The 26,155-nt window shown below is 37.1% G+C and overlaps 1 protein-coding gene across 1 annotated transcript in view; it reads left to right on the top strand.

The window, feature by feature from the left end:
- LOC133526215 (uncharacterized) overlaps nt 1-26,155 on the top strand; it is a 35,550-nt gene that overhangs the window by 6,854 nt on the left and 2,541 nt on the right. Inside the window, exons 2-3 of the mRNA XM_061862742.1 lie at nt 24,462-25,196; nt 25,534-25,735. Coding sequence (XP_061718726.1) covers nt 24,947-25,196; nt 25,534-25,735 — 452 coding nt within the window. The 5' untranslated portion in view covers nt 24,462-24,946. The remainder of the gene's footprint in view (nt 1-24,461; nt 25,197-25,533; nt 25,736-26,155) is intronic.

The raw sequence follows: 26,155 nt of genomic DNA, 5'->3' as shown, positions 1-26,155 counted from the left end.
AACGACACCAAAAAAAAAAAATTTGGAGTATTTTTGGTATTTCACCAACACCTGTAAAATTTCTACAGCTTTAGAATAAGTTCGCCTTTGTACACACTTATTGTATTCTCTCTGTGTTATGTACTTGTTTGTGCAATAAAGTGTTTACTACTACTAAACGTTCAATGTCCTATTCATCCTTTGCTTTCATTGTATTTAATGAAAGCTACTGCATTTTGTTTCAATATTACTAACAAATTAAAACTATCGTTTTTGCTCCAGTCATGGGATGTATGGCGCCATTAATATTCAAACTAACAAATATCAATGAAAAATAAAACTAAGCAGCTCTTTGGCTCTTGTTTATGGTAAAATGTTGCCAGCGTTTAAAATCTGATTTTAAATACTCGTTTTACAGGATTTGTCTATACCATCCCATTACTGGTGCCAGTTCCAGCATAGGGGCGTTTACTATATCTCTTTTTGTTCGGTTATTAGAGAATGAGCAATGGACTAAGCTACGCAATTATTATTTCCTTTGTTATATTCAGTTCAATAATAAAATTATGCGTAAACTACCAGACGTCACTTGCACGTATCAATACATTATGGATGTGTCATAAATATTTGTTCCTATTATACATTCCTTGTTGTTTATTCTCGGTAGGTTTCTAGTTCCTCAACGTATGAATCTATACTCTCCTAAGAGACAATAGGAAATTCCGAATGGGTGGCGATAAATTAAAAAATGACCGAAGGGAGTGTACTTAAATCGACAGGAGTTGCAAATTACCTATTCGCACATGTATCGTACTACGTTTTACGGTACCTATGGCTCTTTAAATTTTCGACGTTATTTAAAAACATCTATCAAAGAAACGTATTCAAAATATTACTTGGAGTTCCGATAAGATAAGGCAAATGACACTCGATTCAATTGGCAACAGCAAGGTCTTTCATCGAAAGGTAATTAAAAAGATAAGATAGGTTTAATAATGAAAGTGAATTGATAATGAATAGCACTTGAAGTAATTACAAGGTCAGTTATTTATTATCTTACTAGTTTCGTATATGATACGACATTCAAATCGTTCATAAAAATAACTAAACGAAGTTAAACATGAAAATAAGTTACAAAAAATAGACTTGGAGAATTAATATATTTATACGGGTCACTCACGGTTATTTACAACTGGAGTGACCCGCTATATATTTGGACGTAGGTAAACGAAAAGGAAAAATTGTCATTCAAATAAATGTGACAGACAGAAAGTTCATACTGACAGTTTTTTGTGTAAGGCATATGAGAAACTTGAATGGTTTTGGTTTTTTCATATTTCAGTATTCGTATTTTCGTATTTTTAAAGCCGGTTAAAAATGTATAACCAAGTCTACAAAATTTCAGCTGTGAGAGGGCACACTAATTGAGACAGTAAAATTTGGTCTAAATTACTGAACATAGATAGCTAAAGAGGGTCCAGTCGGAGGGTGAGGGATGCTGGGGCTGATCCCTACTCGTTTACTCGTTAAACATGGCGGCGATGCGACAAACGCCGCACTGCAGTTGATTTTGGCAATTTAGTAAACATTTGATATTTTCTAAGATGAACTAGGTATTAAGATAACTTATAACTATTCTACACTTTTAAATGAGCAATGTATGAAAGTGTAAGAATAATTATGTGCGCTTCGCCAGGTCTTGTAATATGTTATCGAATTACATGAGTTGATAGGTAGGTAATTAAGAGTAACCTACAGGTTTCCGAAACGGCTCCCGATTTAATTAGGTTTATCAACAAAAATCTAGGTGTACAAAGGTTCGGTCATTCGTTCATCAAATTTTTTTAGATATTCGTTATTCCGTGTTTTTAAACAGAAAGTAATAAAGGTCTAAAATTACTTGTTCTATAACAAGTAATTTTTGTGCAAAGCTTGGTCCCCAGACATTATCGTTACGCCTCAAAAAGTCAAAGCTATGCTCCTAAATAAGTCTTGCTGCTTGCTCTTTTTTCCCGCGCTTCACAAAAGTACAGAATAATTATCAACTTAAGGTAACAATGAAAGTTGATTGTAAAAGCTGAAGAATATCTCAAGCCACGGGCCGTCGGGTCGAGTATCCCTTCAAACAATGCTTTGAAAGCTTGAGCTTCGTTTCAAGTTTTTTCTAGACTACTCGAATTGTTCCCCGTTTATCGCAACTCGCAAGAGCAATATTAGAGGTGATAATAGTTGCGTTTTGGGTTTATTATAATATATATAGGGATTGGAATAATTAGATTGTTAGTACATTTTAACATTTGCATGTAATGTAACACCTTATACCTACGTATTCTTGCAAATAAACGCTTCTATTCTATTCTATAAATCGGCAGCTACTGAAACATGATAACTTGAACAAGAAAATAATTATAATTCACTTTTTCTTTAAAATCTATCTGAAACAACTTTACCTATTATTATCGGGAATCTTATTCATCACTTATAAACCATTTGTAGATAATCCCTAATTTTTGATAAGGATCTAGTATAGAGTCCCACCATCCATCTGATCAATGGTGACCTTTTCAGTTAAGTCTACGAATTGTCAGTTAATATTTGAGGTTAGGTTAGACCCCTGGTGGTAAAATTATTGTGTTAAAAATAACAGAAAATGTTAGATCAAATATTTACTTCAATTCGATTGCGACTGATGGACGATTGCTGTTCCTGAAGCCTTTAGACGTAGCTAAATTTAACTAAGAGGAGACCAGTTCGATATTAACAACTTCATCTTAATCTTAGTCGGTTGCACCGATAGATTTATGATTTGATATAATCGATATAACACTTAAACAATGTTCGATTCAACCGCTCGTGCGTGTCATTTGATTAGCATAAACGTGTCGCATACATTCATTAATACGAGTACAATATTAATTATAATAACATTGTGTGTCGATACTTCAGATACTTGTTCGCTATTGAATATTGAACTAAGGACGTCGGGTATATGCTGCACATTTACAATTAGACTAAAATATATGCGCGGCAATAATTTGAATATCTGTTCTGTATACTTCGCAGAACCAAAACAAAAGATCTTTTCCATAGTACAATTACTTAGCTCACATAATATTACCAACCTCAAGGGATTCTGATCAAATTTAAAGGAGTTGAGAAGGTGTGACGGAGTCCAAAAGAAAAGGTTCTCTCTGTTGTCTCTCTGTTTTTTAAGAGATGAAATCCACCAAACTGCACGGGCATTATAAACAGTTAAAGGCAATTATTATGGCTATGAGAGAAAATACATTAAATACGAATATATTTAACGCAGTGTTTCTACATAACCAACCTTCATTTTAATTGATTGTATCTGATTTCAAAGAGAATTCCGATCAGCCGTCCCACGCTACCTCGTGTCGTACTCACGTGGCCTCCCATTATCATTTCTCTTGGGTTTAAGGTGGGGTCTTGTAATTGCAACTAAAAATATTGAAGTCATAACTTCATCATCTGATAATTCTATATATATATAGGGAAATATGTTTTTCTGTAAAATTATGCATAAGTCAAATTTTATGTAGATTTTATTCTACTGTCATAACAAAGAAAAACTCTGAAGAATAAAGAGCTATTGCCAATAGTTCTGACAAAGGCAGCAATAGTTGCAATTACCCCTCCTGACCAGTAATTGCAACTAATCGTTTTATCTCCACATTTTTCTATGTGTATTGTCTATGTGTGTATTTTAAACACAAAGACTAAGAGAATCTTCATAGGATTGTGACACATATCTCCTTGTAACTACGACCAATTTCGCATAAACATACTTTTTTGCCGTGGGTCTGGTAATTGCAACTAATTTCTCAAAAATAGTGATGGGAACCTTACCGCAATTTTATCGACAGTCATGTAGTGTCTGCCATCGACACGCCAAGAAGACCATGGTAGCAGAAATAAAACTCAGGGATAAACTGTTATTTTTAAAATCATATATTTTTTATGCAATGTTTTTTAGTTGTTAAACAGACTAAAAAATAATAGCTATATTTTTATTAATAATCATAAAATAGTTTACTTATGCTTAATCAAACAGCCTTTTTACTTTTATCAGACTACTAAATAATTAGTAATGTTACGTAGTTACGTTTCCTAGCTTCAACTAATGACAAGAAATAAGTATTTTATGCATACTTAAACTATTTTATCTAGCTTTATCTTTATTAATCTAAATAAGTAACTTAATCAAACAGCCTTTTTTAACTTTTATCAAACTATTTACTAATTAGTAAGGTTGCAAAGTTACGTTTCCTAGCTTTAATTAATGCCAAGAAAAAAGTTTTTTATGCAGATTATAAGAGCAGCCACTCTGCTTTCCCAAGCTGTAGATAATTCAGTAGGCCTGCCAGGCGTCGTTTTTTTGGCACCACGCGTTCCGTATACACGGTGAATTATAGTTGATCTTGGTATATTATATCTTTCTGAAGCTTGATAGCTGTTCATTTTTTTGTTTTGTACATTTTCGATTGCTTCCATTAAGTCATTAAGAGAATATTTTGCTTTTTTTTTACGTGTTGACATCTAAAAAAATATTTTTTATAATATATTAAAAACCAGTTGTATGAATCAAGTAAGTATAGTGCCTAGTTTCATCAAATTCCATTCGATCATTAAGCGGTAGAAACATAGAAAATAGCAAACAGGCGATACTTATTTATTTATTTAACCATTCGTTGTACACAATAAACTTATGAACAAAAACTACATGTAGAAAAACGACACAGCAGGCCCTGCTTATTTCTACAAAAAAACCTGTTACAGCAGAACTAAGTAAGTGAAAAGGCAATAAAAGATACGCGGATACAAATAAAAAGGCGGATAAATATGTATACATACCGGCACAATTAGCGGAATCTTTGTACCCCAAAATAATGTACACCCGGTCCGTCGTGGGTAAGAAGAACAAAATTTAACAATATTACCAATTTTGGATCTTTTTTTTGTGAAACTGTTCATATCAGCATAATTAATAATAATTGCATATTTTTAAATTTCCATGCTTTTAATAAAAATAAGCAAAATCATACAACAAATTTAATATTAAACCATGGACATATTAATTTGGTACGTTGTATCTGATAACATTTTCATGAAAAATAAACGTAATTATCTTGTAACCACCCTTTTCTTAAGTTACGCTAAATGTGCCGGTGTGTTATGTTATTAGTGATTGTACCGATATATTCGTGTTCACTGCCACATCACTAGCTTTTTCAAATTTCATACAAAAATTGGCAGCTAATTGTAACTAACCTAAAAATTGCAAAATAGTTGCATTTACCAGACTTTGCATTTTTTGTCTGGTAAATGTAACTACAGAGAAAACTCGGAAAATATTCATCGTAGAATAAAACAAATACAAACAAAATGACTTACCGTGATTAGTTACAACTTTTCTTGTGAAAAAACTTGCGAGGAACCACTAAAAACTATTTTTTAGAATAAAAATGCGCACCGTGTCCATCCGACGCCAGCAGACTCAAAATGGCGGATGACAAAAAGCTTTATAACTCCCACAATTCTTGAGCTTGCAGCGCCATCTACATTTTTGAGGTAGAACTTTTAGTATTAAATTGAACGAGTCTGTCGTTTTACAATAAAGTAACCCTAGAGGGAGTTATTGAAGTTAGTTGCATTTACCGAATAGTTGCAATTACAAGACCCCACCTTAAACATACCGGGTAGCAATAAATTAAACTGTAGGCTGAACTCCTCAAACTCACCAATATTTGTTCAGCAACTTTTAAAAATAACTTAGGTTTTAATTTTTATTACACATTGAAGTTAACTCTAAGACGCAATGTATTGCGAATTTTGTAACGTTTAAATCGTGACAAATCAACGTCAAACACACTGATGTCAGCGTACAATGAAAATAATATTAAAGGAGAATGGGCAATTTGTCCCATGGATGTATACTGTTGAGACATATCTCGTTTGAAAGGGTTTACTCTTAGCATTATTTTATTGTATGACACCAACTTTGGATAACGTGCAGGGACTGAGCAATTTAAAAAAAAGAGTGGCGAATATAAACTGTTGTTTTACAAAGTACTTGTTACGTAGCCGGTTGTTAGGTGTTTTGTATGAAAGAATATGAGAAATTCTAGATTTCTGTTTACCACTACTTACGTTTAAGTACGTACAGGGCTGGAATTAGTTGATGTAACATATGCTTGAATTAAAAATACTGCTATTAAACACTGAAACTTGCTTGTATACTCAAGCCATATATATCATTTAAAAGACATTTTTATAAGGTATTTTAATATATATATACTTGCACTCAAATGCTTGCAGGGGCGGTAATAAAACGAGTTTTTTTCGTTAATTAATTGTGGTAAATGCCGCTTTGTTTGTTCTACCTGGCACTAGATGGAGCCTTGGTAGCAGTTTGAGTAATTTTTACTATTGGTATATACAATTGAGTCATATCCTATTTGGAAGGTCTTCAATTAAGCATTAATTACTTATATGACACCAAAGACCGAAAGTGTCCAGGGAAGATGATATTAATAATTTTGATCATGCGCTGCGGCGTAAACTGGAACTAAAAAATGTCATTCATATAGAGTTACTTTTGTAACCATTTACATCACTTTGCATGCCTGAAATATAATGAAAAAGTAATTTATATATTTTCTTAAATTATTACTGCTCAATAAATGGCACTAAACTACTTAATTATGATTTTTCAAATCCTCTCTAGTACTGACATCTTGCGTGCAATAGGAGAACCGAATGAGCGGCAAATGCTGGATCCGTATAGTCGCTTATAAACGCTAAAAAACGTCACCGAAGAATAAGTTTGTTTAATTCGGAACTTTGACAATAAAACGAGTGGTTACCTTGAACTAGTAAGTTTCGTCTATTTATCTCTCTTGCTCTTACATATTCGAGGGATAAAGGTAGAAAAAGCATTACATTTTTTAAAGTTCGCGTTATGTCCCGCTAGAAACGTTATATAAACTTATTATTAAACATGAAATAAGATTCCTAAGCAATAAGTAGGTAAGTAAATGTATTTATGGAGTAGTTGGAGTACCATAATTAGCAGCAAGAAAATAAATCTAAGTTTATATGTTACGATAAAATAAATCGTAAAAAGGTACTATGTACATACTTGTTTTGTCTCTCTGCAGGAAAATTGTGTAAAAGTGAAACATTTGAGATTGCGTCGCGGTTCAAAGCAACGTTTCCTTCGTTTGCCATATGAAGCAGGATTAAATTGTGTAGTTTTAAGTTCTCATGTAAGTGAATTGTCAAATTCTTAGTGAGAATAAAGAATCTTAAACCTAAAATTAACGCAGTGAATACATTAAAAGCATCAGCGACTCTTAACTGCTTGCCAAGCTAAGATAGTAGCTGTATTTCGTTCCATTATATATACATATGAAATAAAAACTTTTGAATACATTTAACACCTTTATTTCATATAAATTGAAAAATAACTGACGGCATACATTTTCTTCACGGTCGCACAAATATTAGCAGGATAAGTCGACAAGTTAATTTAAAGCAAGCATTGGTGAATAGGTGCATCCAGATCCAGATAAGAGAATGCATGGTTATTGCGCCAATCTCGGACCATTTGCGATTGGTTTGCTAAGGGCACCGCTAGCTGGTGCGGATGCACAGAGCACTTATACATACTTTATTAAATAAACACTTTTGAATACATTTAACATCTTTATTTCATATAAATTGAAAAATAAGTGACGGCATAGATTTTCTTCACGGTCGCACAAATATTATCAGGACGAGTCGACAAGTTACTTTAAAGCAAGCATTGGTGAATAGGTGCATCCAGATCCAGATAAGGGAATGCATGGTTATTGCGCCAATCTCGGACCGTTTGCGATTAGTTTGCTAGCTGAAGCGGGTTAACGAAAAACAGTAACTGGCGACGCTAGCTGGCGCGGACGCGTGCGACGAATTTTACCTACAAAGGCACCCGGGCACGTGCACTCGCGCCAGCTAGCAAACGCCCTTAACCCTTTACCAGGCCAAGGGATATATTTCACCCACATCTTATATCGGTTACCGTAGTCAGGTTTTAACTCCAAACCACCTACAAAATATTTTGTCAATCCCTGAAAATATTATTTTATGATCTTCATTCACAACACGCTTCTAAATTGCGTAATATATCTTTGGCAGCCGTTTAAATTCACTTGAACGCTAATTTCAGTAAACTACGGAGAAATTCGATCACTTTTCATAATTTCTATGAAACAGAAGTACATAGGTCGAACAATTTTTTGATATTTTGTAGATTTTGAGTGTTGAAAGCTAATGTAATCGGAAACATTGCTAAATATTCATGCATTATTATGTATGACCAGAATTAGGATGTGGGTTGACATTATCCCATGGCCTTATTAGAGTTTAACTGTGTGGGAGCTATATTTCCCATGGCCCGGTAAATTGTCTTGTCATGTCATAAAAACTCACGTAAGTAAGTGATTTTTTTTTCAGTGATTGATATAATGTTTCGTAGGAGATTTGGAGTTAAACCTTGACTATTATAACCGATATAAGATGTGGGTGGAATATATCCCTTGGCCTGATCAAGAATATAATAAGACAAAATCTAGTATGACAGTTCATTACTTAGACAGGCGATGGGATAACCTTAACCCACATTTTTATTTCTGGTTTAAAGGAAGATCTCCGACGTTCATAAATACATTTTTTACAAGGCGTTCAATACTGTTGCAACAGAATATAAAGTACGTATTAAGACACGCTGGTTCTTCGGGGCCTGGTAAAGGGTTAACCTTTTGAACGCCAAGAATACCTTAAGGCGTCGTAACTAGCTATGCTCAAAGCGTCATAAATACATTATAGCTGATATAGCCGCTGTCAGAGTAACCTTCACACTTTCAAGTAAGGTTTAGGGCATAGGGCGTCCGCAACGTCGCGCGTGTGCATGGAGCGGGCGTGCGGCTTAGAGCTCGTTCCCACTATGTCGGATGTCGTGGCGATTTTTAATCGTGTGTCGTTGCCGCTGTTCTCACTATGTCGGATGTCGGATCCGGATTTCAATCGGGTGTCGGCGGTACTGTTCCCACTAGTCGTCTGTCGTGCACGATCGCAGCTGGCGTGTATTTTTCGAGTGGGTAGCGAGGCTTAGTACAAGATGAACGTCGACGAAATGTTTGTGGTTTTGTATTATTTGCGAAAGAAACGATTAGAGGCAGTTAAAAAAAGGAGATATTGGGTACACCCAATTCTCAGGGAAAGATTTACCTTATGAATATTTCAGAATTTGATAGCTGAATTAAGAAGCGATCGCAACGACGCGGCAGCGACGCGCGGGTGTGTGAGGGGGTGCCGCGGGCGGCGCGGGCGAAATCGTTCCGACATCCGACAAAATGTGAACAGCGCTATATTCACTCGTACGCGAGCGAGACACGACACGATTTTTTTCCGGGCTGGGAGGGCTGGCAAAACGCACGACATTTTATGTCGTATCCGACACAAAATCGTTGTCGGACGAGTGTGAACAGCTTCATATAAAATGTTCTGCCAGTGGAACGTACGATTAAAAATCGCCACGACATCCGACATAGTGGGAACGAGCTCTTACAGTATGAGCAACGCTAACTGGCGCGGACGCGTGCGACTGATTTTACTTACAAAGGCACCTGCGCGAGTTTGCCCGCTCCGTCTAGCGCCAGCTAGCAAACGCCCTTAACCTTTTGAACGTCAAGAACACCTAAAGGCGCCGTCACTAGACATGATTTAAGGGCCATGAACACATTAATGATTATAGCTGTTATAATCGCTGTCAAAGTCCCTAATGTAATACTCATGCACTTTGAAGCTCACTTGCGCCCGTGACCTTGGCATGTGAGTAACGTTTTTGTTATGGCGTTCAAAGGGTAAAATATCAATGTCGTAATGCGTCGCTAGCGCGTTATTTTCGAATCGCACCCGTGCTCCCGTGTTGGACTGCACACGCGGTGTACACTTCTTGTTATTGTAACCGTTTGTGCGCCTAGATAACACAAGTACACATACACAACTCGCAAAATGCTCGCGTGCTCTTGTTTATATGTAAAGTATGTCTTCTAGGGCCGTGGATTGGACCCACGCGACCGGCGGGGCGGTGAGCGGCATACATTGGTCGCAATGCAAGCTGTAAAGCTAGTGCAGTGCATGAGGGACGCGCGGCTTTCTCTCACCACATCTTTAGGTGTTCTTGCCGTTCAAAAGGCTAAAAGCACCTAATGAGGTGGCTTTACATTAGCTAGATGCCGGCCCACACGCCGATCCGGTGTGCAGGCTAAGGAAATCGCTATGTAGGCCAATTCGAAAGTGCAACTGACATTAAACCAATTTTAGAATAATATTGGAATGATACCAGTTAGCTGTCATTCGTGTGTTCATTTCGCACTTATACGCATGTATTTGTGCGAGCGAGACGCCCGCAACTAACTGATATGATTCCAATATTACTCTAATATCGGTGTGCACGCCCCTTTTTACTCGTATTCATAAGCAAGGTAAGATTGAATTGAACCACTATAGAAGGCAGCGAAGAGGCCGGCAATGGAACTGGTAGCGTTTGATGGAGACAGTTTTCTGTCAAATGCAAGTTCAAATTGGCCTGACTGTCTCACTCGCACACCGGAGTAGCGTTTCATATAAGCGTACTTTGTTATATCCAATCGACCCGCTCTATTCAGTAGGTTTCATTATCTCGATCCATCAGTTAAGTAACAATCTCTTCAATCTGGTGGATCGAGATGGTGGATCCTACTGGACAGATGGAACCTATGGATAGGAAAACGTTATGCTCAACAATTTGGTAGCAGAAGCGATGTGATTTTTTAAAATCGCGACTGTGTCGTTGACATAATATATCTGAGGACGGGCCTTACGGGCAATAAGAATGGGGCCAGTACAGCGGTGTTACGCACACGAGTTTGAGCCAATCGTGCAGTCTAACGCCACAAGTACCACAACGTGATTGGTTGATGAGTTCGCATTATGCACGCGATTGATCGCATCTAGTTGCGTTAGACAGCACGATTGGCTCGAATTTGTGAATGACACAACTGAACTAGCACTATCGTTATTGCCCCTAAGGTCGGTCGTTAGATATATGGTAAGCGTCAGGATGGCGGTGGACCTCAGCGAATTTCAAAGAAATATTTATAAACATATTGTACCTTCTGTGTACCTTTAATATAAACCAGTGTACCTTTCCCCAAAACGAGATATTTTACAAAACGTTCCACCCGCCAACTTGACGTCAGGATGGCGGGTGGACCTATGAAATCTTGCATTATACCGCACTAAAAGTATGCAGTTATATTGTGCATGAGCTTAGCCTAGCTTGTTTTGGGGAGAGGTACACCGGTTTCTATTTCTATTTACAGAGGTACACTGAAGGTACAGTCACCATCATATATATCGGAGCGGCCAAGGTACCCACGAATATCTGAACATGCCTCTACTGTCAAGAGGTTAGAGTGCGTGTTTAGAGATCTTTGAGCACCTCGGCCACTCCGATATATCTGATGGCGACTGTACCATATAACTGCATACTTTTAGTGCGGTATAATGCAAGATTTCATAGGTCCAACCGCAATCCTGACGTCAGAATGGCGGGTGGACTTTTTCTTAAATATCTCGTTTTGGGTTAGGTACACAGAAGGTACAGTATGTTTATAAATACATACTTACTGCTATGGCGCAGCGACCCGAAGTGGATCTTGGCCTCCGACACCAAAGACCGCCATGCTTCTCTGTCCAAAACCGTTTCCATGTAGTCGACGGCGCCGAGTTCGCTAAGGTCTTTTTGCATTTTATCTCTCCAGCGGGACCTACCTAGGATGTCTAGACGGTCTTTGGCCATTTGGAACTTCAGAGTACGCCCTCCAGGCTGCACGATCCTCACCCATCTGGACTACGTGCCTGAGCCATCGGAGTCTGGCAGCGCGAAAAATCCTAGGACTCACGCGTGGAGAGGATGGAACCTGGAGACTCCACAGGAATCAGGAGATTGAAGATCTGGTGTCCGAGCCGGACGTCATTGGATGTTTATAAATATTTCTTTGAAATTCGCTGAGGTCCACCCGCCATCTAGACGCCAGATGTCAATGCCGAGTGCGACCGCCCTTAAAGCGGTGTATTATCTCTAGTCTCTCCAATATGTCCTCCTGGTGGGTCCACGGGGTTTATTTAGCGGGTCTACGGGTACCAAATTATTTTTACCATGGGCCGACCATGAACACGATTCTGTTTTGAAAACGTTGCCCGCGTAGCTACTTCAGTCTTAGGCGGTATATAATCTACACCACGTTCACAAAAGATTGATATTTTAGGTAAAAACTCACATTTCGCTATATTTGTCCATAGTAAATACTAATTCAAAAACTACTGTAGGGCCTAAAATCTTCTGTGATAGTAATGTAGAAATAAATACTGTTGACAGGCGGTCAACGGTATTTAGTACAATAATTACACTGAAACAATTCGTATAGAATACAGAACCTATGAATAATATATATCTAGAGAATCTAACTTTAATGCAATAATATAATTGAACAAAAGAAATACATTAGTACGACTATTACGATCAACCTATATGTCTATTTTTAATAGTCTTAATGTTCGTGTATCGGTTCTGTATTCTATGGCCATTAATTATGCTTTATTTTTCAACTTTCTTTGACTACACACAAGTACACATTATATTTGCTTTTTTCTTGAACTTTATCTTGCCCATGTTCGATTCTTCTTATGTCGATGCATCCTCATTATTTCCGTATGGTTTCTGAAAATACAATAACAGTTTTTGTATTGTTTTCTAATACCTATGTTTGAAGTCGGTTTCCTATTTTTAAGAGAAGTTTTTTTTTTCATGTAAGTACCGTCAAGTGGGGTAAATTAGAGCAGATGGGATACCTATCGACAATTATGTCAATAAACAGTTTTACGTTCCATCAAGAATTGAGAGGTTGCCTCAATTCCTCATGGAACCCATGATGTAAGCTAGACCTTTACACAAATATTCCTTAAACCTCGTTAAGCAATTAGCTTCTTTACAAACATAACAAAGAAGACAAATCGTCTAGCGTGAAATACGCATCGTTAAAGAGTTATTTTCTGGTCCTGATCAGAAGTTCCACTTCTTCAAATAGCACTTTTTTGAATGGCAATGCCTGGTCTGTTGATGAAACTAAAAAACGCCTATAAGATTTGGGGAGTTCCCTTAATTCCTCGTGGTTTTGTCAAAAATAGGACCATCTTGGAACTATATACCCACTTTCAAACGATAACTAATTTTCAACATTGGTTCAGAAAGTTTTTGAAGTCGGTTAAAAAGTAGTATCTTTACAATACTTTCCTTTTACTAAGAAGGGATGACTACTACAATTTGCTTACTAAGTAACTACTTACTTACTATTAGTATCAGATTGGAGTCGACTCGAGAGTCGATAAAATGGGCGTCGCTACCCTTTCCGGGTGGGGGGGATTTCACCGCATGAAAAAGAGACACATATAGTGAGTTCTTACTGTTCTACCAAACTACATATATAAAGTAGTCGTACTTTTTGAGTCAAATTAGTTTAATTCTAAAGGTGCGACGTAATGGCCTGAAGCCCGCTCTTAGTATGCTAAGAGTACTAGGTATGCCTAGTTATACTATTTGATGGATATTGGTGTCAATTTATAATACGTTTAATTATTCATTGTCTTTACCTAATTATCTTTACCTTTTGCCGACCGGTTTGGCCTAGTGGGTAGTGACCCTGCCTATGAAGTATGAAGCCGATGGTCCCGAGTTTGAATCGCGTTAGGGCATTTCTTTGTGTGATGAATACAGATATTTGTTCCTAAGGCATGCGTGTTTTCTATGTATATACGTAAATATATATTTATCTAAATAAGTATGTTTAACGTCGCCTAGTACCCATAGTACAAGCTTTGATTAGTTTGGGGCCAATCTGTGTAAGATTGTCCCTACCTATTTATTTATTTATTACCTAACGTAACCTACATTAGGTAATGAAAGCATTTTATTTTTGTAAGGGTAACAGTTTTGTTGGGATATAAAATGGTTAATGATAAAAACTAATACTTTTACCAGCATTTTAACTTTATATTCATGTATTCGAAACCTATACATTTATGACAATAACTTTTGCAAGACGATAAGATTTTTTATTCACAATAACTTGTCCGTATTCGAACTGTCTGGCTACCCGGCTGGCCGTGGCTGTGTACCCGGATTTTATACTCTGAAACTGGAACTAGTGACAGATAAGAGTCGATTGATGTTTTTTTTAAAGACACTTATACTTTAATAGAATTACTTACCTATGTTTAATTAAAAGAAAGACTACTTATACATAATAATCCTTACAGTTTTAACCTATTTAACCTACCTACCTACCTACTTTTAATAGTAGCAGTTCGGTTCACTTAGTAGAAATACCTGTTCTAAGAATAATGAAAAAGAAAGAAGAGTAATAAAAATAAAGAATCTGGAAGTCGTTGAGGTGTTCCGTTCTTCATCAGCAATTCTACTTCAACAAATGTCACTTTATTGAGTAAAATTGCTTGTAATATTGATGAAAATCCTAAAATGACTATATGTATGCCTATCCTATACAATATAAGAAGCTCCTTCGGTTTCTCATAGAACCTATCATCAGAACTAGACCTTGACACAAATGTTCCTTAAAAGCCTTACATGCTATAAACGAAATAAAATAAAAAACACGCCTAAGGTAAAATACTTGTCGTTGAAGAGTTCCATTTTGCTCAATATCAGCAGTTTCACTTCATCAAATGTCACTTGTTCAAATAAAAAAAACTTGATATGTTGACGAAAATCCTCAATTCCTCCCAATTGTGAATTCAAATCGATTTAAAATCCTCAATTCCTCATTGAATCCATCAACATAACTGGACCTTGACACAAATGTTTCCTAAGAACCTAGCTTGCTACAAACTTAACAAAGAATAAGAATCGCGCGCGTTGAAGAGTTCCGTTCTGGTCAATATCACTAACTTGTTTAAATAAAAATGCTTGATATGTTGACGAGAATCCAAACATTACTGTATGTATTGTATGCCTATAAGATTTGAGGAATTTCTTCGATTTCTCATGGAACCCATCCTCAGAACTAGACCTTATGACACAAATGTCTTCAAGAACTTTACTTGCTACAAAATAAACAAATAAAACATATCGCGCGCGAATTGGCGAGTTCCATTTTGGCCAGCATCAGCTGTTGCATTTCGTCAAATGTCACTTTTTAATAAAAATGCTTGATATGTAAATAAAAATCCAGAAATTATAAGATGTCAGGAATTCCCTCGATTATTTATGAAACCCATCATCAGAACTGAACATTGATATAAATACACCTTAAGAACGTTACTCGCTACAAGCTTAATAAAGAATACAAAACGCGTGCGTTAAAAAGTTACGTTCTGGACAACATCAGCAGTTCCACTTGATCAAATATAACTTTTTTTTAAATAAAACACCTAGAGATATTGATGAAAAAAAAACTATATGTATTTCTATAAAGTTTGAGGTGTCCATCATCAGACCTAGACACTAGACACTGGTGTCTAGCACAGATATTTCTTAAGAACCTTACTTTCTACAAACTTAAAAGTTCCGAGGAATTGTTCGGATTAATCTCTGCCGCCTCTTTCCGTCACCGCTTTACGCTACATCATTTATATCTTCACCACTTAGATGGTTGGCAATCCTCAACTGTGCATTTCTCTAGAAACTTCCTGCCTCATACAGCTAAACTATGAAATGATCTGTCGCATGCGGTATTTCCGGCCCAATACGATCTTTCAAACTTTAAGGAAAGAGCGTGTTCCTATCTTAAATGCCAGCACCGCACTTACAATCCCTATGGTGTAACAGATGTCCATGGCCAGCGGTAATTGCTTACCATCAGTTGATTCGTCTGCTAGTTTGCCTCTTATATCACAACAAACAAAAAAAGAAAAAATCTCACGCGTTGAAGAGTTCCGTTTTAGTCAACATCACTAGTTCCACTTCATCAAATGCCACTAATGTGAATAAAAAAAGCTAAAGATATTGATGAAAATCCAAAATGACTATATGCCTATAAGAATTGAGGAGAATGAGGAGTTCCCTCGCTTTCTCATGAAACACATCATCAGAACTGTACTTCGACAAAAATGTTTCTTGAGAATCTTACTCGCTACAAACTTAACAACGAAGAAAAATTGCGCGCGTTGGAGTTCCGTTTTGGTCAACATCAGTAGTTCCACATCATCAAATGTCACTTTTGTGAATAAGACTTGATAATATGTTGATGAAAATCCAATAAGTACTATATATATATACCTATAACATTTAAGAAATTCCCTCGATTCTTCATGGGACCCATCATCAGACCTTTACCTTGACACGAATGTTCCTAAAAACCTTAGTACTTAAAACTTACTTGCTACAAACTTAACTAATAAAACAAATCGCGCACGAGTTGGCGAGTTCCATTCGGGTCAACATCAGCTGTTACACTTAGTCAAATGACAATTTTTTAATAAAAATGCTTGATATGTAAATAAAATCCCAGAAATTATTACATGTATGCCTATAAGATTTTAGGAATTCCCTCGATTCTTCATGAAACCCATCATCAGAACTGTACTTTGACAAAAATGTTTCTTAAGAACCTTACTTGCTACAAACTTGACGAAGAAAAATTGCACGCGTTGGAGTTCCATTCTGGTCAACATCAGTAGTTCCACATCATCATATGTCACTTTTGTGATGAAAATCCCATAAGTACTACATATATGCCTATAGCATTTAAGAAATTCCCTCGATTCTTCATGGGACCCATCATCAGACCTTTACCTTGACACAAATGTTCCTAAAAACCTTAATACTTAAAACTTACTTGCTACAAACTTAACTAATAAAACAAATCGCGCGCGAGTTGGTGTGTTCCATTCTGGTCAACATCAGCTGTTACTTTTAGTCAAATGACACTTTTTTAATAATAATGTTTGATATGTAAATAAAATCCCAGAAATTATTACATGTATGCCTAAAAGATTTTAGGAATTCCCTCGATTCTTCATGAAACCCATCATCAGAACTGGACATTGATGTATTAAGTACACCTTAAGAACCTTACTCACTACAAGCTTAATAAAGAATACAAAACGTGTGCGTTGAAAAGTTCCGTTCTGGAACATATCAGCAGTTCCACTTGATTAAATGTAGCTTTTTTTTAATAAAACGCCCAAAGATATTGATGTAAATCCAAAAAAAACTATATGTATTTCTATAAGGTTTGAGGTATCTATCAGACCTGGATCTAGACACAGATGTTTCTTAACAACCTTACTTTCTACAAACTTATCAGGACAAATCTATTACGGCGAGTGTTCCATCGAATTGCTCGGATTAATCCTTGCCGCCTCTTTTCGTCATCGCTCTACGCTACAACATTTTTATTTTCACCACTTAGATGGTTGGCAGTCCTCAACTGTGCATTTCTCTAGAAACTTCCTGCCTCATACAGCTAAACTATGAAATGATCTGTCGCCTGCGGTATTTCCGGACCAATACGACATTTAAAACTTTAAGAAAACAGCGTTTTCCAATCTTAAAGGCCAGCACCGAACTTACAACCCCTATGGTTTAGCAGGTGTCCATGGGCGGCGGTAATCGCTTACCATCAGGTGTGACGTCTGCTCGTTTGCCTCTTATATCATAAAAAAAAAACAAAGAAGAAAAATCTCGCGCGTTCAAGAGTTCCGTTTTGGTCAACATCAGTAGTTCCACTTCATTAAATGCCACTAGTGGGAATGAAAAAGCTTAAGGTATTGATGAAAATCCAAAATGACTATATGCCTATAAGATTTGAGGTGTTCCCTCGCTTCCTCATGGAACCCATCGTCAGACCTTTACCTTGACACAAAGGTTCCTAAAAACCTTGGTACTTGAAACTTACTCGCTACAAACTTAACAAAGAAGACAAATCACGCGCGTGGAAGAGTTCTGTTTCTGATCAACATCAGCAGTTCCACTTCACCAAATGTACTTACTTACCACCCATTTATTTAAAACAGTACCTAGGTACTCCATTTTGATGCCGCCAGCTTGAAACTTCAATGGCCTCAGTGTCCGATGAACAACTTAAAAATGCTGAAAGTAATAACAATTATAATAAGTTGGGGAGTAGCGACCTTACACACCCGAGTGCTCCTGGGGAGTTCTGTTACCGGACATACAATAATAATAACAATAAATAAATATTATAGGGACATTCTTACACAAATTAACTGAGTCCCACGGCAAGCCGAGAAGGCTTGTTTTGTGGGTACTCATACAACGACATAATAATATATAATATACAAATACTTAAATACATAGAAAACATCCATGACTCAGGAACAAATATCTGTGCTCATCACACAAATAAATGCCCTTACTGGGATTCAAACCCAGGATCATCGACTTACTAGGCCAAACCGGTCGTGAAAAAAGAGCAAAAAAAAAGAAAAATATGTCAAAAGAAAATGCGATTTGGAAACGTTATTCGCCACTTAATATATATCTGGTTCACAGCATTTATTTGGTGCTGATATAATGCCTGCAATATTACCTACCCGAGTACATTAAAATATGAATAAATTATCATAAATTCAAAAGATGGTCCCTATAACAGTTCATTTTTACATGGAAAAATGGCTTTCATATAAAATGTTTGTCAGACATATTTTTGGAAGTATAGTATAATCATTAACTTATAAATATAGGTAACATTTCACGAATAAAAATACGGTAACACATATTTTTAATTATTTTTTTAACTTATCCTACGCAAAATAGAATTGGAGAAACTGACATAGGGACTCTCATTCGACACGACACGTATAGTAAAGTATGAATCCGCTCTAAGTCCCCTTACATAGACAGTGGGAAGTAAAATAATTCTTGTTCTGAAAACAATAAAATGTAAAATGATTAGGTAGGACAATCCAAACTTCTAAGGTCGCGTAGATCAGAAGTAGATATGAATTTGTTCGACAATACGATAGGAAACTTTTCAGCATTTACATTGGCGCATTTTTTTCTGGAATACTATCTAAATTACACTTTGTATATATGCTACATTTTTTATATAATTTGGAGCCTTTATTTTCCATGAAGTCGAACGCTATATAGCAGCTATACGAGAAAAAATAATACTTTGATCTTACCTACCCCATGAATAGTGAAGATGATCAAGGAGCATACTCTCTGAGATCAATGGAATGGAGTGCCTTTCGATTGGAGAAAATTATAGCGTATTAGAAATATACTATTTTGTAATTACAATGTTGAATATTTTAAATTGCGTGTTTTGACAATTATTGTTGACAATATTACATTCAGAGTCATCTTGACATAACTTTAGAAATCCATAAACTAGTCTATACTTTTTAAAATGATGGAGTAAGACTGACGAGATTACCGCGATGTATAAATGTTTTACGTCAAGAAGAATTTTGCTTTAGAGCGACATCTGGCGTTGAGTAGAAAAGTTAAGGCGTAATTAACTACAATTAATTAACTCATTAAATTGTTTTATTTTGGTCCCTGCAACGATTTGACCCCAGTTATATTATACGAAAAATAGCTTATAAAAATACTTTTCACATGATATACATGGCATTTGTATACACTCTTATTTCGCTGTGTATCAAGTAATTTTTAGAATGACGATTTTTTAAAACTGTTCATTGTGTCCCTTTAAATACTTTATCATTGGTGTTGATACAAAAAACATAAAGCATTTTTTATATTCTTTCGAATAAAATACGCTAAAACTTTTTATATCCCGCGTATAAGGAAATATAACTGCTTATATGCGCAACTTCTTTTTTTATATAGCTCGGTCCCTGCAAGTGGTCCAAGGTTGGTGCCATACAATAAAATAATACTACGATTAAGAGCTTTAAAACGACATATGTCTCAACAGTATACATCCATGGGACACTCCCCATACAAAAGTGCCCATTGTCCTTTGTATGAAAAAGATAAAATCTAAAGATTTCATAATTTTTAAAAGGTGTTAATCAAGTTATATCGTTTTAGGAGTACAATATATGGTTTAATTATTTGCTCGTGTTACAGGAAACACCCGGTATAAGGGCTTATTTACACGGTGCGAGAACTCGCATGCGAGTTTCATTACATTGCGGTATTTGATCGGTCGCCGAATTAGTTGTAATCTCAATAGTCCGCAATGTAACTAAAATCGCATGCGAGTTCGCGTGCCGTCTAAATCGGCCCTAACTCAGCAGCCTTGCCTTTCTAATCGTGCCCTGTAATGATAGTAATGGTAGCCTTGCTGCGTTGCCAACACTATTTTAATTAGGTCTGTGAATTATGTTGACGGTTTGCTTTACCTTGCATATTCGTAACGCAAAATAATTACTGTGCAGTTTTAGTTAATGTTAAAAATAATGCTACAGCTAGAGGCGTAAATTTAAATTTGTTGTACCGTGAATGCGAAAATTTCTAGGTATACATTATTAAAAATGTAGAAAAAAGGTCTCTCATGGTTGTATAATTGAGGTAAAGTTCTAAATATGAATCTTACTCAATTCAAAATATAAAATAGGCTTTGAAAATGTACAATTGAAATGTGAATCTAAATAATGTCCTTTCTCCGAACTCGAAGCCAAATCCTGCCGTATCTGGCTCGCATCAGTGCGAGGCACCTCGAGTTAACATTGGCCCGGTTCTCGCATGAAATCAGCCTAATAAATAGAATATTTGCCTGAGTATAATGTTGGGTGTGTATTATCACGATTCGTATAAGGCAGACATCTGCCAATCCAAATGAAACTGACGGCATCTCCAAAATGTGCCTGCTATTTAGGAACTAGGCTAATTTTAACTTCTTTTTGAATTCGGCATACCTAAGTATGTAAGAAATTAAATGTATTTTTTATTACTCTAGATATCTCTTAAGTAGATATATATTTCTTCTAAAACATAGCGCATGGCAGAAGATATTAGGTACCTAATGCTTTCCGCCTCCAAGTGTATTAGTATCTGAAAACTTTTGAAATTAAGTATAATATCTATTTAACTTGGCAGTTGATTACACGGCGCCTACGTGTGCTAAGACAATTTTTCAGGCCATAAGACCTGTCCAGGGTTAAGCCATCACCACCCACAAACCCACTGACCTGACCCACTTACTGCTTATCGCTAAATTACTGTGTTAGAATGGCTGCATTTCCGTTAAGACGAATTATTGTTAGCGTGCTAAAAAGGACATAGCTTAGTACTTAATTCGTTTAAATGAGGATATTCCCCGAAAGCGTATTTATTGTCGATTTTCTGTGTTCTAGAAAGACATACCTGTTCTGGAATAATTTCGTGGAATTACTACTTACTTATCTACTGAACCTACGCTCGAATTATGAATGAAAAAAGTTCCATTCAATTAAAGCGGTCGTTTTCTGAAATATTTAAGACAATTCCAATAAATTCTTGCATAACAACGGGTTGTTTTCTATATATATAAAATAATTGCCCATTTCAACTATAGCCACTAGCAATATTTAAGTGCTGAAAATGACCTTTAAAGCACCAATCAAAGTAAGTTGAACATCTTTTTCGTCCAACAAGATACCTATTCCTTAGCTCACTTGTCTCAATTTCAATGACCTAGAATCCATAAAAATAGTTCGTCTGTCCGTCAGGCCGCATGCCAAACCCAAACCAATTCGTCTACTCATCACTATTTTAAACGTCAGTTATTTTGATTGTGTGGAATCAGAGACACGTTTTACATACAGCAGAGTACTTTCAGCTGATGCCAAATTGATTATTGGAATGCACTTACATATTGAATATTTTAAAGCAACGACATAATATATGTATTTTGGATTTTTGAGGTTATACCTATGAAAACTGCAACTTGTACTTACCGATTTGTTGAATACGAACTTATAAGTTCTTAAGATTGTTAATTCTGGTTACCTACATCTATATCAGTTTTTGTATCCGTAAAACCCGCGTGACATTTAAACATAGATATCAAACTAATTTTAAAACGAGTCACTCACGCCAAAAAACATGTCGAGTTTGAATTATCAACCGATTCAAATTACGTGAGTAACTCGTTCCAAAATATTTTATGCGCTAGTACTTTCATTATTTTTATCAAGTGGCTTATTTGACTTGACAGAATGACAGATACATAAAGTTAACTCTACAAAGTACCTATATTTTAGAGTACCTAGATCAAGGCTGTAGCCTATCACTGTCACTTTACCGAATCGAATGGACGTAACCTAGTGTTTTACCCGCTCCATAAAAAACCTTTTCCAGTGCAATCCATCCTACTCGAGGTGCGGCTATAAATTCAAGATGCCACTCGTATCGAAGATGTACTTTACGGTGCCGGTACTGCCGGCGTACCTGCAGTGAATATAAAAATGTTTGAAAGTAGAACATGGACACGTACAGTGCGACATGAAAGAACAGAAAAAAAAAACAATTTCCATACAAAATTGTTGCCACGTTTAAGCATTTTACGTCAAAAATGTGAGTTAGGAAAAAAAGTGGCGCCCTTATTTATTTTCTACTATTTAATATCACGCTGTACCTGAAGATTTAAAAGCAAATGGCAAATCTCATGAAAAATGTGTTATTTAATATTGGTTTTCCATATTATTCTGCTAGAAAAGTTAAAACTGAAGAAGCGACTCATAGAACCCCAAATTGAACTGGACCTCATTTTAATTCGCCACAATTTAGTTGTGTCAGTGTTGCACTAATGCTAAGCTATAATAAAAGAAATTAGCGAATTTCCACGTTTTTGAATTAATCAAATAGGTAAAGTATCTTAAAGTAAAGTTTTATTTTTATAGTAGGTCACAGGCTAAGCCTGTCCCGTGTCTTCACGTTTGCGCATTCTGTTAGGAGCGATTTTATCAGGCCTAAATAAGACGTTTTACTCCAAAGTACGGTATCGTAAACATGAGTAGGTAAAGAAGCCTTGAAACGTCTTCCTGAAGATACGAACTGATAGCGAACAAATATCTTTGGAGTGAGATCATTAGACTATCTTAGCAGTAAAATGTTAAATGACGGATGGTCTTTAAAATTCCATCTACAAATCTTAGGGCAGCATTGTATCCCAATAAATTCTTTTGGATTATAAGAACATATTAAACTACTTTTAGGGGACCTGTAATGACCATATTTTTGTAAATAATTAATTTAAAATATCTTTTGGCACACGTCACGTTACCAAACTTGAAACGTCATTGAAGATTCTGATGACGTCACAAATCTCGGATTGACACTGTTGACAGTTAGGCGATAAACAACAAATGACAAATGTCAGTTGACAGTTCCTATCTTCTACGTGTGTATGTAGTTATGTGTCAAAACGTAAACTGTGACGTCACACAATTTTCAAAGAGCGTTTTGGGCGCGAAAGCATCTGTCAAAATATATTTTGTTAATTTAACATATTTAAAGCAGTTTTTAGTATAAAAGTTGAATTTTAGGCCAACTTTTAGTTAATATAGAACGTAATACAAGCGTTTCAAAAAATTGGAAACAACCCTATTGGCCTTTTACCTTTATGCCCTTACAACTTACAACCTTTCTGTTATTGGTTCAGGATCACAGCGAAGCGTTGTGAAATGTAAATTGCCTAATTTACTTTGAACGCATTGAACGTAGCTTCTTGGTACATATGTAGTTTGAAGCGGTTTAGTTTAGATTGAAATAATTAGCGAGTTAGGTAATGATTTGTTCTAGGAAGAGCATAATATTGTTTGTTTGTAGTTTGTTATCGACATAATATATCATTACGCGTTTACACTGATTATTACTCCACTTTGAACTAATTCATCAATTATTAAACTAATTACATAACTTATACATATAACATCGCTCTTTGTGAACTCCATCAAACCATATTGTTAATCATCATTGTAGGTACTATATTTTATATAACTTGTGACGTAAGTACAGTCGCCATCAGATATATCGGAGCGGCAGAGGTGGTCAAAAATATCTGAACACGCACCTAACGCCTTGACAATAGAGGCGTGTTCAGATATTTGTGAGCACCTTGGCAGCTCCGATATATCTGATGGCGACTGTACAATACGTAGAGTCCATCGACTTTGCACCGACTTAAACAAAGCAAAATTGGTAGTGTCATTATGAACGTCATATTTTCATAGAAATTTGACATTAACAATAACATTCCCATATTTTGTCATTGTAGATGTCATGCAGAGTTAGCTTGGCCCGGGTCTAGGTATTTTATAAGTTAAGCATTAGGTATTGTTTATTGTACTAATAAACTTACTAACAGGGTATCATCGATCTAATATATATACTATATCGATGTACGTCATGCTAAATAAGACCTTCTTTTTTCTAGAGCTTGAACAATTGTCACCATTCGTGCTAGAGAGGCAGCGTGAGGCGCTCGCGCACGCGCAGAGCGTCGATGGCTTCTCTGTGCGGCGCGATGAGGAGCACGGCGCCGAGGCCGAGCCCGCCGAGCCGGCCGTGGGCCGCTGGGGCGCCGAGTGGCCGAGTTGACTCGCTTCGGAGCCGCGGGCCCCGGCCCGCGATGTGACCCGCCTGCCCCTGCCGCCCGCGCGGTGGGGCCTCCAGCGGAACCCGCTGGAACTAACCTCCTCGACCCATGAGGAGCTAGTCACGGTCGCCGAGGCCGAGCTCCGCCGCCTCCTCGTCACTGACAACTATGACTCCGTCAGCAACTTCATTTCGCTGTTCGATGCATTTGAGAAGCGGAGGGAACCGCTGTACGACGTCTATGAGAGCTACAAGCCGCCGATAAGAGCGAAGAAACACACATGTGTGGGCTTAGGCTTCGAGTTGATCAGGCGTTGGCGCGCCATGGACCCTGAATTCCCTGGCTTGGCTATAGCGACCGCTTTACTCTCCTGCGAAGAGGCAGTGGTGGATGTCCGGGGTTATGTCACCAGTGGAGACTGTCCGACGGCGGTAGTGGAGGCCGAGAAGGAACACGTTATGGTGGGAGTCCAGATCCGGGTGGATGGAAGACCGGGGCTGCTGCTAGCCGATCCGGGGTACCACGTGCCTAGGGTTGTCACTGTCATGCAGGATGGACTTTATCCTCACACCGGTAAGTCTACTCGCCTACTCACAGGTAGCCACTGGCCAATAATTATACCTGAATCTCATAAAGCATTAAGTCTTATCTTATGGGTCGAAGACAACAGGCAGTACTCACCTTCTACTTCTTGATCTCTTCTATATATATTTTATACGCTCTCTTTCAGAGTCCGAAATGTAAAATCTCGTCCCCTCCAAAAAGAATCAATTATTTCTATTCTCCATAATCAACAGGCCTGCTGCAATAGACCATTCGGCAATTCAAACTACCTCAGTTTACGGTAGGTTAATAAGCAGTTCAAGGTTACTACTGTTAAAAAGACTCAACATTTCATTTTTACCCACAGGCTGGTTCACACAAACCGACGATCAGTTCCTCAAAGAGTACAGCTACGCGTTTAGCCCCCACAACTCCAACTACGTCGAATGGCGGGAGCGGACCACTCGGGACGGCAATGTGAAGCGCCAGACCTCACTAGTTTACACCTCGAGGCCGTATCTGGATGGCGTCAATGTTACCGAAAGGAGGAACCTGGTCTACAACTTTAGGTTAGTTCAGTTAACTCCAACTATGTCGAATGGCGAGAGCGGACCACTCGAGACGGCAACGTGAATCGCCGCGCCAGACATCGCTAGTTTACACCGCGAGACCACATCTGGATGGCGTCAATGTTACCGAAAGGAGGAACCTGGTCTACAACTTTAGATAAGTTCAGTTCATTCCAACCATGTCGAATGGCGGGAGCGGACCACTCGAGAAGGCAACGCGAAGCTCCAGACATCGCTAGTTTAGACCCCGAGCCCGTATTTGGATGGTGTCAATGTTATCGAAAAGAAAAACCTGGTCTGCAATTTCAGGTGAGACAAGTAAATTAAACTTTAGTTGGAATGGTATAGCTATAACGTTCCGTGGAGTTTGCTCACAGCCTGTAAGAATATACCCAAAATGAGTGAGACAGCCATTAACCA

This window comes from Cydia pomonella, chromosome 16, assembly GCF_033807575.1.
Source record: "Cydia pomonella isolate Wapato2018A chromosome 16, ilCydPomo1, whole genome shotgun sequence".
Lineage (NCBI taxonomy): Eukaryota > Metazoa > Arthropoda > Insecta > Lepidoptera > Tortricidae > Cydia > Cydia pomonella.
Note: the sequence above shows the minus strand (reverse complement) of the source record. Positions and strands in the feature narration are given on the sequence as shown.